Source organism: Magnolia sinica, chromosome 2, assembly GCF_029962835.1.
Source record: "Magnolia sinica isolate HGM2019 chromosome 2, MsV1, whole genome shotgun sequence".
NCBI classification, from domain to species: Eukaryota; Viridiplantae; Streptophyta; class Magnoliopsida; order Magnoliales; family Magnoliaceae; genus Magnolia; species Magnolia sinica.
In genome coordinates, this window is record NC_080574.1 from 21,084,466 (window position 1) to 21,099,817 (window position 15,352).

At 41.8% G+C, this 15,352-nt stretch overlaps 1 protein-coding gene across 1 annotated transcript; it reads right to left on the bottom strand.

Annotated features, from left to right (window-relative positions):
- Positions 1–2,693: 2,693 nt before the first annotated feature.
- On the bottom strand, positions 2,694–8,963 carry LOC131236578 (protein kinase STUNTED-like). Its single transcript, XM_058233855.1, has 11 exons — positions 8,540–8,963; positions 8,336–8,433; positions 8,099–8,220; positions 7,537–7,658; positions 6,613–7,413; positions 5,919–6,167; positions 5,426–5,586; positions 5,201–5,280; positions 4,902–5,049; positions 4,666–4,815; positions 2,694–3,322 (listed from the first exon to the last, which is right to left on the bottom strand). Exons 1-11 carry the CDS (start codon positions 8,757–8,759, stop codon positions 3,059–3,061), a joined length of 2,415 nt encoding a protein of 804 aa, XP_058089838.1. The 5' UTR covers positions 8,760–8,963; the 3' UTR covers positions 2,694–3,058.
- Positions 8,964–15,352: the final 6,389 nt, after the last annotated feature.

Genomic DNA, 15,352 nt, shown 5'->3' on the forward strand with positions numbered 1-15,352 from the left:
TTATCTAATCCGTCCACTTATTTCTAACATCGTGGCACACATACTGAGTATACAACCCTTACATTTGGGCAGTAGCATCTACAGGTGAGGTCCATATGGTGGATGGCTTGGATATTTCACCTATGTGCCACGTGGATATACGTGGTGATGACGTACATGCGTTTGGGCTTTGCGAAGCTTTGCCAAACCATATATGAGTTTTTTTTATTATCTTTTATGGGTTTTGGATAAGGTTTTGTGGTTGTGATGGAGAGGGGAATGTGATCCTACAACCACAAGGTGTGCATTGCTTCACAATCTCTTTGGTGCGTAGGAGAGTTATGTGATGGTTGTTACAGATATTGTAAATGAGGCATTGAAGTCACTCAAATTGAACCGTCCAACTTGTGGGGCCTATCATGGATAGGTGATCTCCTCCAAATTTGATCGATTGAGCACTCCTATTCTCCGATTAATGTACATTTGTTTGATGAATTTGGACCATTGACAAATTTTGATTTTAAACCAACCGTTACATGTGCATCAATCAACCAGTTAGCAAAATCTAACCAGTGCAGCCTCTGATTTATGATCTATCAATAAAGACACACGATTTGGACGGTTTAATTTGAGTTACTTCAATGATACGTGTATAATTTCTTGGTGGGTGCGTATCAACCATCACACTCTGTCGGAGTATCAAAGTTGTTCTCTTGGGCTGTATTCGGGTGTTAAATGCTAACCAGTTTCTTAGTGGCTGCATATCAACCATCCGCCAGAGTATCGAGTAGACAATTGTGCAGTTCCCATAGATTGTATTAGGAGACGTTGGTTAGAAAAAATACATCCCCACGTATTTGAATGAGATACATAGAGACTGTAGCCGTTGGATCTGGGTCCTTTTCGATGTCCAGAACCGTTTATCTGATGGCCTCACCGTGGATGGGGGATAACTCAGAAAAACTATCAAACTGAAAATTTTCACCCCCTTGATTATTTGACGTTTAAAGAGACCGTTCACCCAAGGTATGGCGCATCACATGGAAGGTTTGGATCAATGAAAGATGATCCAGCACTGAATGCTAAAGGTGGGGATGTATTCTAGCAAACAACCCATTCAGAAACCTCCATGGTGGATATGGTCCTGGGGTTTGGATTTCTAATACGCTTGTCCGGTATAAGTGATTCCTTTTTTTATTTTTTATTTTTTAATTTATTTAAGATTTTGTAGCCGTTAAGAAACCGTTATTAATTATAATTGCCATTAAATAACATAAGCTGTCATGAATTTAAAGGCCCTTTGGATTGAGAAAATCTATTCAACTTCCAGACATTGTAAAATTAAAAAATAAAGAAATCGACAGGAAAATTAAGAAATGGCCAAAAAATTTTAAAAAATAAAAAGTATTAACTACCAATGAGCCTACCTATCTGTCCCGTGGGACCGGATGATTAGAGATCCCTACGCAATGTTGCAATCTTGCAATCTCGATCGCACATTTATTGATCTCTACCCAATTCTAAGGCCACAACTGCGGAATGGGCCACTGCCCAAAGTAGCCCAGTTTGTATAATTCAGCCATTCAAATGTATGGTTAAAGCTAAAATATGCGACGGTCCACCTTCAGCCTGTTAAAAAATCCATTTGATTGATGGCCCATCAATCCATGCGATCTGGACAAGCATAGTTTGCAAACCAGGACTCGGCCAGTCACTGGCTAGAGTTGACCAGGTGAGTCATTTTTAATTATTTTATACATATTTCTATATATTTGGTAGTTAGAACCTCAGCTTTCTCCTCTCTTCTTTCTCCTATTGTTCTCAATCATCCTCCTATCTCATATTTTCTTCATCTTAATAAAAAAAAAGAACCATTTTCCAACTCAGCTGACTCATTGAAATAGACTGATTCAATTGAGTCCTGAGTTGACTGAAAAACTAGGTTTGAGTCAAGAACCGCCTGGTTTTTCCATCCGGGTGACTAGGACGTGTTAACTCGGAGAGTCTGGGGTTGAGCTGCCTGCTTTGCAAACTATGGGACAATCACCAACAGCTTGCACTGGCGTTGTGCCGACGGCAGGGATGATCAAGACCCTGTAAATGCAGGTGTTTTGATCAAAAGTGTCTGTAACATTGTCGTCGCCAGGGAAAATGTCTATGATTCAGTACCAATTCCTCTTACCTCATTAAGGTGGGAATCCAATGTGGGGCCCACGTAATCCCACCTATGATCGACAAAGACGGTCAGATAGGATTAACTCCACCTTGGATTGCACATTACCCATAATAGTCATGACTGGATACAACATCCATACAAGTAAAAAAAGGTTCTTAAAGTTCATTCTGCAGGTCCTCATTTGAATGGCTTTGATCATCCAATCAGTGAGACGATGGAGCGATGTGCAATCAACCATGGATCACAAGTGGACCCACTTGGGCCCTACATATAAATTCACACTGTAATAAGGTAAGAAGAATTCACACCATTCCATAGCTCCTGTGTCCAAATCCAGATGGAAAAAAGGACTATTCCACACTACCCAAATAAATTCAAGATAGGGAAAGGATCTACTCTTTTGTACACTTATAACCATATGCTGCATCTGTCTACAATAGTCGCAATACTTGCCAAATTGCATTCCACTTCCGAATTTCTGGAATGGGGTGAATTCAGGCATACAAGTTCATAGCTAGGTAGGCAGAGAAGATGGTAATTTGTAGATTGTAAGCCTGTTTTTCTGTAATAGCAAATGCAATTTGTTACAACCTTCAAAAACTAGTTCTTACCTCATTGAATGCCACAACACAGCATTTCTTAAGCTACTAATCCAGCCCTGGAATCGCACATTTTCTTTCTCAACCTTTGATCAAGAATAATCCAACTGAACGGAACAAGGGGACAAGGGCCCCATGACAAGGCCCCGAATAGGACGGAGGAACATGTCTTGTCGAGGAGGAGGGTGATGGTTCTTCAAACAACCTCTCATCCAAGATGATTAGATCAGCAAAGCAAAATGCAATGAATCTGAAAGACTATACAAAAATCGAAGGGATGGTGATGTGGGTCCCACCAAGAAAGTCAGTCAAAGCTTGATGAGCGGCTCCACCTCTCCTTCAAGTAATCTTCCCACGACCTGTTTGCTGTTAAGTAATTGAGGCTTGGCTCCGTGCTGCTCACCGAAAGTGAATCGTCCTCCACATCGAGCAAGGCGAGGCTGAGATGGGACTGGATGTTAGGAGTAGGGTACCCTTCATCATCCAGTCCATCGAACTCATCCGAAGCACTGACCTGCAATCTCGCCCACTTGGTAACTTCATCATCCCCTTGGAGCAGCTTCAAAATCTGCAGTCAAGGAGATGAAATATAACCATAACATGAACTAGAAATATCTCTACAACAGAATCCATTTCACTTGACAATCAAGAAGCAGCTGCTTGCACACGAGGCTGCATTTGGATGCACTATTGAATTGAATCACAACACTTACTTCCATAAACAAGAAATGACTAAATTGGAGATACTTTCCTGGTGGCCCATTTAGATGTGCTTCCGCAAAAGGGGGTTTCTATAAAAGGGGCTTTCAAGCTGAGTTTTTTTGGTCAACTTGCCGAAAACCAATAATCTTAGCTGCCTTTATTATGGCCTGTTTTTTAACACACTTTTGCAAAAGGGGGTTTCTGTAAAAGGGCTTTCAAACTTGCTTTTTTGGCTTACTCACCCAAAAAAACCAAACGATTGGCTTTCGGCGTGCGGGCTTTCTAGTGCCTATTTTGTTGAGTGGGGAATCAGATGGTGGTTAGCAAAATACATCCAAACAAACCACACCAACTGCAGTTTGGCTCAAACCAGAATTTAGGCCTCCAATGCCCTCTTGAGGGCGCGTCCGAACAGGACTTTATAGCACTTGGGTGTGTTGGAGCAATTGCACTACTTTGAAGTTGGACTGCAATTTGAGGGCTACTTTCTGAATATAAATGCTAGGAAACATGTTATTGTCTACTAAGATTGAACAGAAAATTTTGGCAGCAGGCTTTCTAGTGCCTATTTTGTCGAGTGGGGAATCAGATGGTGGTTAGCAAAATACATGCAAACACACCACACCAACTGCAGTTTGGCTCAAACCAGAATTTAGGCCTCCAATGCCCTCTTGAGGGTGTGTCCGAACAGGACTTTATAGCACTTGGGTGCGATGGAGCAATTGCACAACTTTGAAGTTGGACTGCAATTTGAGGGCTACTTCCTGAATATAAATGCTAGGAAACATGTTTTTGTCTACTAGATTGAACAGAAATTTTCAGCAGCAGGATGTCTAGTGCCTATTTTGTCGAGTGGGGAATCAGATGGTGGTTAGCAAAATACATGCAAACACACCACACCAACTGCAGTTTGGCTCAATCCAGAATTTAGGCCTCTAACGCCCTTTCGAGGGTGTGTCCAAAAAGGCCCTTAGCACTTGGATGCGATGGAATAGGCCCCAATTTGCAATTGCACAACTTTGAAGTTGGACTGCAATTTGAGGGCTCCTTCCCGAATATAAATGCTAGGAAACATGTTATACCTACTAGATTGAACAGAAATTTTCATAATCAATTCAATTGTGCATTCAAACACACCCAGAAAGACTGCAGTTGTTAGTGCAACATACGTAAATATCAAAGGCAGAAACATGATGCGAGACCACTTACAAGGCCTATTCGAGGCCGAAGTTGAGGTGCGCGTCTGATACAGAGGGAAGCAGCTAGAACAATCTTCTCCATTTGATTATTGTCGTACTTATCGCCCAAGCTTGGATCCAACAGCTGCATTGTCTTACCACTTTGGAGAATTGGTTTTGCCTGGTCATATGGGTCCCATGAATCACTAGAGACACAAATGTGAATTCAGCAACAAATCAGTGATAAAACAAAGAAGGAAGACTTACCCACATGACCAGGCTCTCTTGGCCTTTCGGATACTGATTGCTGATGGGCTTCCTCCCTGTAAGAAGTTCAAGGAGTACAACACCGAAAGCATACACATCAATCTTGTCATTCACCTTCCCATACATGAAATATTCAGGAGCCAAGTATCTGCCAAGATGGGTTTAATATACAGTGAGTCAGCTTGATTCTTCTCGATCATGTTAAAAAGAAAAAAGAAGAAGAAAAGAGTCATGATTGGCATGGTGGGGTTGGGTTCAATCAAGATCACGTATGAAATTCGCATTGGTAAGTAACAAACCCGAATGTGCCTGCAACATCGCTGCACCTTATATGTGATGAAGTCGTCAAAGCCAACGAAGCAAGTCCAAAATCAGACAACTGAAGCAACAAGTGAAGGGTTGTGTATGAGGAATCTGACTAGATGCATGATGGATTCATAAATATGCTAATTCAGCTGAGAAGTAGAAAGGTTTTGTTGTTCCAAATCGATAGAAAGGTCCTCTGGTTTGAAGGAAGTACAAACCTGTGGCTCAAAATCATCAGCTAGAAGGATGTTTGATGATTTGACGTCCCTATGAATTACGGGTTGGCTACTACCAGAATGTAGATAATCAAGTGCCTCAGCCACACCAACGGCCACCTTATATCTCCCACCCCAACTGAATACAGTCTGATCTTTCTTTCCTGATAAAAGTAAGCACCATATGAGGGGGGATCCGTCAAAAAATAGAATCTGATAAGGGCCAGTTTGGATGTAGCCCAAAACGAGAATAGAATTGAATGTGCATCTGCGAACGCATATTTTGTGGAAATTGATCCCTTTTGCACACCCTCCAAAATGCAGATTGCAGGAAGTGCCAAATGCCCTGTCCTTGTAATGCACCCAAATGAAAATGGGACTAAAAGGTCCGAGCATTTATCATTCCATTCTCATTCTGTGCAGCAGAAACACGTTCTTCCACATATTGTGGTCAATCCAAACTGGCCCCAAACCTGTGGTGACGATAATGACGTACCATGAAGGTGATCTTCTAAGCTTCCTCTCAATAGGAAATCATATACCAAGATCAGTTTCTTGTCCTCAAAGCAAAATCCAAAGAGAGAGATGATGTTCTTGTGATGTAAGGTGGTGATGATCTCAATTTCAGAAATGAACTCTTTCACTGCATCTTGTGAGGACTTTAAGATCTTCACTGCCAGTTCTTTCCCATCGGGAAGACATCCCTTGTATACTTGGCTACTGCCTCCCTTCCCAATCAACTTGTCTGAAGTGTGAAGGATGGTGGTTAATAACAAATGGCATATGCATCGACATGAATTGCAAAAATGCAGATTAAAGAGGAAATTCATGGCAAACGTGCTCATGTGGCATACACATTTGGATCTGTGCCATTCATCAGGAGTACCCCACCACACACACTGCCCCAAAAATCAGACCAGCCCAACCCATCAGGTACGCCACACATGGTGGGAGGAAAAGACAAACAGTCCATAGTACTCCATTTACATATGTGGCCAACCCAATGAGTGGACCAGCCTGATTTTTAGCCCAAGGCATGTTGGCTTCCATTTGATGGATAGCCCAGATCTCACACGCACATACCATAGTAGCATGTGTGGCACGAATCTCATATTTCAGAGTGCATTTATGCTAATCTCCTCAGGATCTAACAAGTAGCAACTAGCAATCTGAAATGAAAGGTAACACACCAGATGAGAAGTTGGATGTCGCGGACACAAGTTCCTGATAGCTGAAAATTCTGCAGGTAGATGAGTATTTCTCCTGAAGAGACTCCAACTCCTTTGGCAGGCTTTTCGACTCATCTTCATCTGGAATAGGAGAGGTGACATTTCCTACTGGAACCATTGCCCCACTCTCTCCATCCAAATTGGGCGCACCACATTGGGCATCATGTACTGCTTCTACAGATGCGCAGCCCACTTTCATGGGCTTTTGATCAGGATGAACTGTGGCCGCAGAATGCCTAACAGGCACCCGCATTGCCCATTGAACCACAGAGATCTGCTTAACTTTTGATCTTTCTGAAGTATTCCTGTTGGGCAAGATCGTCCTGCGGAGGAGAGGCCAGCCAGGTCTCAACTCGGGCAATTCCCGTATCAATAGGGAGATAGAGCTTGAAGCTGCCTCCAACGTCTGTACCGTAACCAGAGCCAATGAATCATCTCTGTCTTCTTCTGCAGAATTTGTACAGAGGGCCTCTTCTGGGGATACAGAATTCGGTGCACATATCGAACACGTTCGACACACTGAATTGTTGGACATATCATCATCAGCGGTAATGCCACTACAATCTGACCCTGAATATGTTGAATCTGCACCTGAACTGCGGTGATCTTCCCAATCATCATTCTTTCCAATCTTACCTTCGGCTATCAATGGATGCCCTGAAGTTTTGCTATTCAGGACCTTGGAATTCTTACTCCAGGTCCGACGGAACGCACCAAACAATCTGGTGGGCTGGCGGCAATCCTCTGTTTTCTTTCCAGAATCTTCAGTGGAATAAAAAACGAAATGCAAAATGAGTGGAAAGCATCGAAACTTGCCCATTCCAACTGAACTAAAACAGAAAACAAGAAGACAGAGGAAGATCACATGAGAAGAGTGAAACCAACCTGATGAATAGACATTGACAGTTGATTCTCTTTGGAAAACCACCTTCCCATTGTTCACCGCCAAAACACAACAATCAAGTGGGAGTTTCTTCGCACAATAATTAGCAATTGAAACTAAAGACCTGCAAAATCCATCCCAAAACATATTTTTAAAAAAATGCCAAAGTCACAGACGAAGATTTGCATGGATAAAGAGGGGCATTTGGTTGCACCAAATATCATGATTAATCAGTCCAATTTGGTGAAAATTTCATGAAATTTGGTGCAACCAAACACCCAAAAAGAGAAAAGAAAGGGGCGCGTTTGGTTGCACCAAATATCATGAAATTTCATGATTAATCAGTCCAATTTGGTGAAAATTTCATGAAATTTGGCACAACCAAACACACCCAAAAAGGAAAAAAAAGAAAGAAAAGAAGACGAAGAAGGGGCGTTTGGTTGCACCAAATATCATGAAATATCATGATCAATCAGTTCAATTTGGGGAAAATCTCATGAAATTTGGTGCAACCAAACACACCCAAAAAGAAAATTAAGAAAAAAAAAAAAAAAAAAGACTCACCCAATGCGGCGATGGTTCTTGGCGACCCCAAGAATGACCTTAGTGGCAGCCAAGGTTTTCGCTTCCCGCACCAAAACCTTCCTGACTGATGAGCCCCGGCAAATTTTGAGCTTGAGATCGACCTGCAATTGTTAAAAAAAATACAAAAAAAAAAAAAAAAAGATTTAAAAAAAAATCCTTTTGAGAGAGAGAGAGAGAGAGAGAGAGAGAGAGAGAGAGAGAGAGAGAGAGGCAGACCTGTTTCAAGTTACAGAAGCCATGGTAAACAGTGAGAACGGATTCAAAAGCCTTGACAAGAGAAAGAAGGGAGGACTGTCCTTCTCCATCTCCATTTCCTACTCATTCCAAAACTCTCCAATTTAGTTTTCATTTCCATTTCACAAGGTTGAGAAATACATAACAAAGAAGAATAATATGAAGGGAGGGAATATAGCAGCAAACCTGAGGCGGAGAAGGAATTGAGAACATGAAGGGCTATGATTCGATCACCAGGATGGGCCACTTTTACAAGAGACCATGTTAGCAATTCCTTGCTTGGACCGTCCAATTTCACCCCAACCACCATTGTCCTCTTCCCATTACAACTGCTACTACTATTACTACTACTACTACTACTACTAACATCACTCCCTCTTTCTTCTTCTCCTCTTTTCGTCTTCATATCCTCTCCTCCTTTCTTCAAGACTCTTCTCTGCCTTCTCTCATTTCATTCCATTTCATTTCTGCAAATGGCGAGATGCTGCTGTTGATAAAGCCTCTTCCTTTTTTTAATTTTCTTTTCTTTTCTTTTTTATTTTACTTAAAAAAGAGAAAAGGAACGGGGAACAGAAAGAAATGCACAAGGTATCTGGGGACGATGATTATTGTCAGGACGAACGAAATGGGTGCGGATTAGGAGCGGCCCTGCCCTCACCCAAGATGGGGCGTCCTTTATGTGTGGGCCCACCTTGATGTATTTATTAGATATCCACACCGTCCATCCGTTTTTTTAGAACATTTTAGTTTATGAACCCAAAAATGAAGCAGATTCAATTCTCATTTTGAGTATACCATGGGAAACACTGAAACAATGGTGAATGACAATTAATGGGCCACTTATGTTTTGGATCAAGATTATATTTATGTTTTTACCTTAATCCATGCTTATTTGACCTTATCAACATGTTGGATGGAAAATAAACATAACGGTGGGCCCTAGTAAGTTTTTAACGGTAGAAAGTTCAATCACCATTTTTTTTTCCTATAGTATGGTCAACCTGAGATTTGGATCATTTTAAATTTTGGATTCATCAATTTAATTATCTTTAAAAATGTATGGACGGAGTGGATATATAATAAAAACATCAAGGTGGGACCCATGGTAAGGGCCGCACCATCTTTGATGAGGCTGGGGCCGAACCTAATCCGCTCTCGAACGGAATCCTTCGCTGCACTGAGGAGAAGTAATCCAGTGCTCTGAGAGAGCAACAAGTTATAGTGCTCCTTCTAGAATTAGGACACCTAGATAGTCCGATTTATTCATCCAGACTGTTCATTAGGTCCAGCACATATTTATTTACTGAATTTAGATATTTTTTTTGACCAATCAACAATTTGATCACTCTGTTTGTTGGGGGCCATCATGGATTTCTTATGATCCTGAAAATCGCTTTATTAAGAAATCGTAGCCATCCAATCTATAGATTGGAAGATGGCTATAAAACTAAGGGAATATCAAGGATGGATAAGATCATCACATTAATGTGGTGTTCTCGACTTAATAGGCGGATCGGATCGATTCATCGGACTATCCAAGTGGACGGATGCAACTCGGAGAACTGTAACTTACAGTGGTACGAGCACACTCGAGCATTTCTCTTACTTGAGCGAGTGAACCCACTCAGGAGAAAAACATTGATAGTCTGGCAGAGTGGGATGATACTCATGACAGATTGCATAGAAATCGAATAAATGAAATATAAATAATTTAAAATGAACTGTAAAAATATTGGGTCCCACTTTAGATTGTTTGATGAACAAAAAAATTAGTCTTAGTTGAGTAGTTGACTATCAGATTGGTCTATATTTATTGGACGGTTAAAAATATCCACTTGTTGAAAAACAGAAGTTAGGATTTTTTGAACAATCTGATTTTGGGGAAGGTAAATTAGAGACAGTAAGTACCGCAACCGGTTTAATTTGAGTTACTGTATGCCTAGTGTAGAACTTCCAAGTGCCTGCGTATCAAGAGTCATACTCAGCCAGAGTATCAAAAAACTACAACCCGCTTTGCGCAGCAATCTTTTTCTCACGCGTGCACCGTCCAAAAAATGAAAAAATTATGCTGTTATGATAATCAGGTGGCCATATTTGCACGTGGGATATCGATCACTAGCCATTTTTCTGTCCTTGATCAGATCCGCATGATTTTTGGGATAAGACGTCTAGAGAGTGGGGATAGCCCGATGAGCGGCTCTGATCTTGCATGCACCTCGTTGCCACGTGTGAATAAGAGAGTGCACTCAGACCGAGTTCAGTTACATATACCGAAGACGCTCCGCTGATCGGACCGTTTGTATGTTATACACGCTGAGTGTGTGAAACCTTGCTTGCATTTCCATTGGCCTCTAAATCGACCGTTAAGAAGAAAAAATACAGCAACGGTCTACATTATCCAGAATAAAATCCCACAATTGGCGATTATAATTCTCTGATAGAGGGGATTCTTGAGGTACTTCACATCGTGAACGGTGGGCCCAGATAAACGATCAAGTTCACTTATCATGCATAACATGGTTTGACGACCCTACAACCCCATATGGTTATAACACCCAGATGCATAGTTGAAGTGGCAGACTGAGTCAAAGATACCTCGTTTCAATATCAAGGTGCATCGATTCCCTTAGTGGGGGTGGCTAACAGTGAAGTGTGGTCAGACAGTGAGTGTACTAACAAGCTAACAAAAAATAAAACCCGTATGGTTATACGTGCCCATCTAGCACGTGTGTATGGCGTCAATGCCACGTTTCAAGTGAGAAATTCACCCCGACCATCCGTTTTGACAGGTCATGTTAAGAATTGGGCCAAAAAACGAGGCAGATCCAAAGCTCAAATGGGCCGCACGATATGAAACAGTGTGAATTGAGCGTCCACTATTGAAACATTCGTGGGGCCACAAAAGTTTTAGATCAAGCTAATATTTTTGTGTTTTCAGTTCATCCCATACCTTATGAACGGTATTGATGGAATATAAACGTCGCGGTGCAATCAGGAAAGTTTCAACGGCAGGCATTTTCCTAACTACTTTTTCCTGTGGTGCACCCCACTTGAGTTTTGATCTGACTAATTTTTGGGTGCAGGTCTTAACATGATATTTCAAAACGGATCGACCGGGTGGATTTCTCACAAACATTACGGTGGGCCCCATCTAGCTTTCCATCACAGGAAGTTCCTGCGGAAGGCTTTGGTAGGCAATCCGGGTCCGTTAATATATATGGACCGCTCCGATGCCATACACGTGTAGAGGTGAGTGTAGGGTTAGCAAACCTCCTCCTCCATTAATTATAGTGCAACAGCGGAAATTGCCACGAAGATCGTGCATGGCTAAGGAAGGAAAACAATAGGAGACAAACAGCACGTGTTGCCCACCTCTCACCTACTCTCCTCCTTTCAGTGCTGGCGGGGTACCGCTCGATGCGCACGTGCACGTAGAAACGCGTGCTAAAGCAGCCGGTGTGTGCAAGATCCAAGCCGTTCATCAGTGATCACAACCGTTCAAATGTCATTACCAAGTATAAGATGATCAATTTCTAGTGACTGACGTGAGACGAAGGGAGCATTTCACCACATCATGCACATGCAGCATCGGTGTCATTCATCGGTGGAACCCACTCTCAACATGCACTGGCTAAAAAATCAAGCAACCTAACTCGTATAGTAGTTGGTGGGGCCCCTTAGTACACGTGGCCCAGTCTCACTGATCAGAATCACTCGTTGGTTGGTCAGGTGTGGAAGGTGCACGGTGGAAATATTGTACCAGACGCATGATCCTGCACAACCAGTTATTTTAAGCCGTCCATTTCCGCGCTCCTTTTTTTTACCCCCTTTGGTAATCCCATTTGCGGGCCATCCAATCAGGTCCATCCACGGTGGAATGCACTCTCATCAAGTCATCATCAAGGATGAGCCTCGTATAATATGATGGACGGCCTGTGGACTACAGTCAACAGTCCCACGGAGTACCAATAATTTCCCATAGAATACTGTGAACGTATCCTCCAGTGTTCAGTTTATACTAGTGGGGCCCATATTTCAATGATCTAGACCGTTGGTCTGATGAGTAACATCCTAGATAGATCATGACCCAAAGAACTCTTCACTAGGACAGCCCTACCACTTTGATGGAGCGCTTAGACGGCTAGGAGAAGAGTCCAAAGAGTGGAAGGCTAGGATTTTCAAAACTGTGACAGGGGACCTTCCATCCAAGGTGGGTCCTGTCAGATCGACGATCTGGAATCATGGACATGTATTAGATGGGATCCACAAGAGCAAACTAAAAACTGCATATCGTAGGGTCGAGGATTGTATATTCCTCAACATGGATTTGTCGATGGGATGCTTCTCTGAGCTGCCTATTCCTAGCTGGACTACTCGTGGATCCTCGCTTTTGTCTCGTGGGTCAACCTGTCTCAGTTAAATTAATGGAAGGAATTTCTGTGCGCACAGTGTGCATTGAGGATTTGTGCGCTAAATAATTGTGGGCGGGAATATTGACGCGCATATCAAAATGGGAAACGGATTAGCTATTCCCCGGCCATCAGGCCCGTGCTCCGTGGGCTCCACCATGATGTATGTATTTCATCCATTCCGTTCATCCATATTTACAGATTATTTTAGGGCTTTATCCGAAAAATTAGAGGGATATAAAGCTCAGATGGACCACGCCACAGGAAAACAAGTGGTTGCACATCCACTATTAAAATCCTCCTAAGGCGCACTATACTTTTATTTGACATCCAATCTGTTGATTAGGTCATACAAACCCAGATGAAGAGAAACAACAAAGATAAGCTTGATTCAAAACTTTTATAGCCCCCAAAAAGTTTTTTATGGTCGACGTTCATTCAATACTATTTACTGTAATGTGGTTCACCTAAGATTGGGGTACACCTCATTTTTTTTGGTACCATAAAATCATCTATAAAAATAGATGGACGGAATGGATGAAACACATACATCATGGTGGGCCCACAAAGCACCGACCATCAGCCATTTGCTGGTGGTATTGAAAAATGCGCATCTTCAAATTCTTGCCTGAAACCCTCTGTGCGCACGAGTCCTAAACAAATAATTAGTTAGGAACACGTAAGAAATTCATGTGGTGAGCGTTAAGGGGATCAAATGCAGGTGGGACAATGAGCCACCGCAGGCAAGATGGTGACCATGTACCACAACATCAACGTGTCGAGTGGCAGCTACATGTTGCATGCGATAGTAACCGTTCATTACGATGGACCCACTTGGGATCGTGAAATGATAATTGAAAATTAAGTTCGGTCTTCTTCACTAAAATTAGAGGAGAAAATTTTATGGGGGTATGAGTTTCTCAACATCTCTTGTGATGAAAATCAAGGAATTAATACTGTTGCAGTGGCCCAACTCACTTGACTTGCTTTGATTGAGCATTACGTGGGAGAAGAGAAACACGCATCAGCTTCACCTTGTTTGTCTGATGCATCAGATTCACCTAATCCATGACTTAGGTGGGCTACGTCATAGGAAAGTGTGTAAAATCACGTGTAAGACCCGTAAATTTCCCTGGTGGAACATGCATGAGTTTTGAAATGTCCTGATTACCTGAGGGATCAGTTCATTCTAATAGGACGTGTTGGATGAATTGATTGGATGACACATGTATGCCACCCTGGACCTCGCATATAATTTGAATGATTTTAATGGTTGGGCATCTCCATCTAAATGGTCCCTGATGGTGGAGCCCATTTGAGTTTTGAATCCGCGTGATTTTTTGTTCCTAGTTCATGTATGGGGATGTGCCTTTCCCAAGAAGTTCCTACCTGGGGTGCTAGGTAGTGCCTACTGAGATGTTTGTGGGAAATTAAATTTATCTATTTGAAAATTCATTTTAGGTCATATGACTAAAAATTAGGTGGATCCAAAGCTAAAGTGGTCCATCTGAGAGGAGATAGTGGGGATTTAGTGACCATTGTTTGAAATATTTGTATGGATACAAAGTTCCATATCAGGCTAAGTTTTTGGGACACGGAGTGCATACTGACAGCTGAGGTGGCTACTACAGTGTTCTAGGGGCCCCATCATGATATATGTATCCTATCCACGCCTTTCATCCATTTTTCCCTACTATTTTATGGCATGAGCTTGAAAATGAGGCAGATCCAAATCTCACATGGACCACACCATAGAAAAGAGTGGTAACTGAACACTCACCATAAAAAACTTATTAGGGACCATAAAAGTTTTGGATTAAACTGATATTTATGCTTTCTCTTCATCCAGCATTGAGTGACCTAACTAACAAGTTGAATGACAAATAAATGTTACTGTGAGGTCTAGGAAGTTTTTAATGGTGAAAATTCAATGGCCATTGTTTTCTCATGGTGGGGTGAACCGGATATTTGGATCTCTCTCATTTTTTGGGCTCGTGTTTTCCTTAAAGCACATATATATCACATGAACCATTGGGCAGTGCAAGTGGCAAGTGGGAATGACCCTATAAATGGATAAACATCAAATTAGATCCTTAGAAGATTTCAAGGGTAGTAAACTCTTCCCTTGGTTCTCGTCTTGCGTGGACGCCTTGATTTCTGGATCCACCTGATATATAGTCTCATGTACTAAAATGATCTAAAAAAATAGATGAAAAGTGTGAGAAAGGCCCACTTATCATCCCAGTGTAGGAACTTCCTACCAAATCCTTTGGTAGGAAATCGGCATCCAATGTATGGTAGCATACATGGATGACTAGATGGATCTCATCGACATGAAGCCACCTAATCCACGCAAACAAAAGTCACTCTCTCCCTGTGCCTGTGCAAGTCAAGCAAGGGTTTTTATTTGACAAAACCCCTTTCATTTCATCCACGCAAACGCAAACGCAAACGCTCATAGACTTTGATCTTCAATTTAATCAATGAATACTGATATTTTGAAAATAATTATAACTTATTATAATAATAACATATGAAAATGTTAAAAAGAATTAGATTATAAAAGTGCTGTTGAGATTGTCTAAGATCT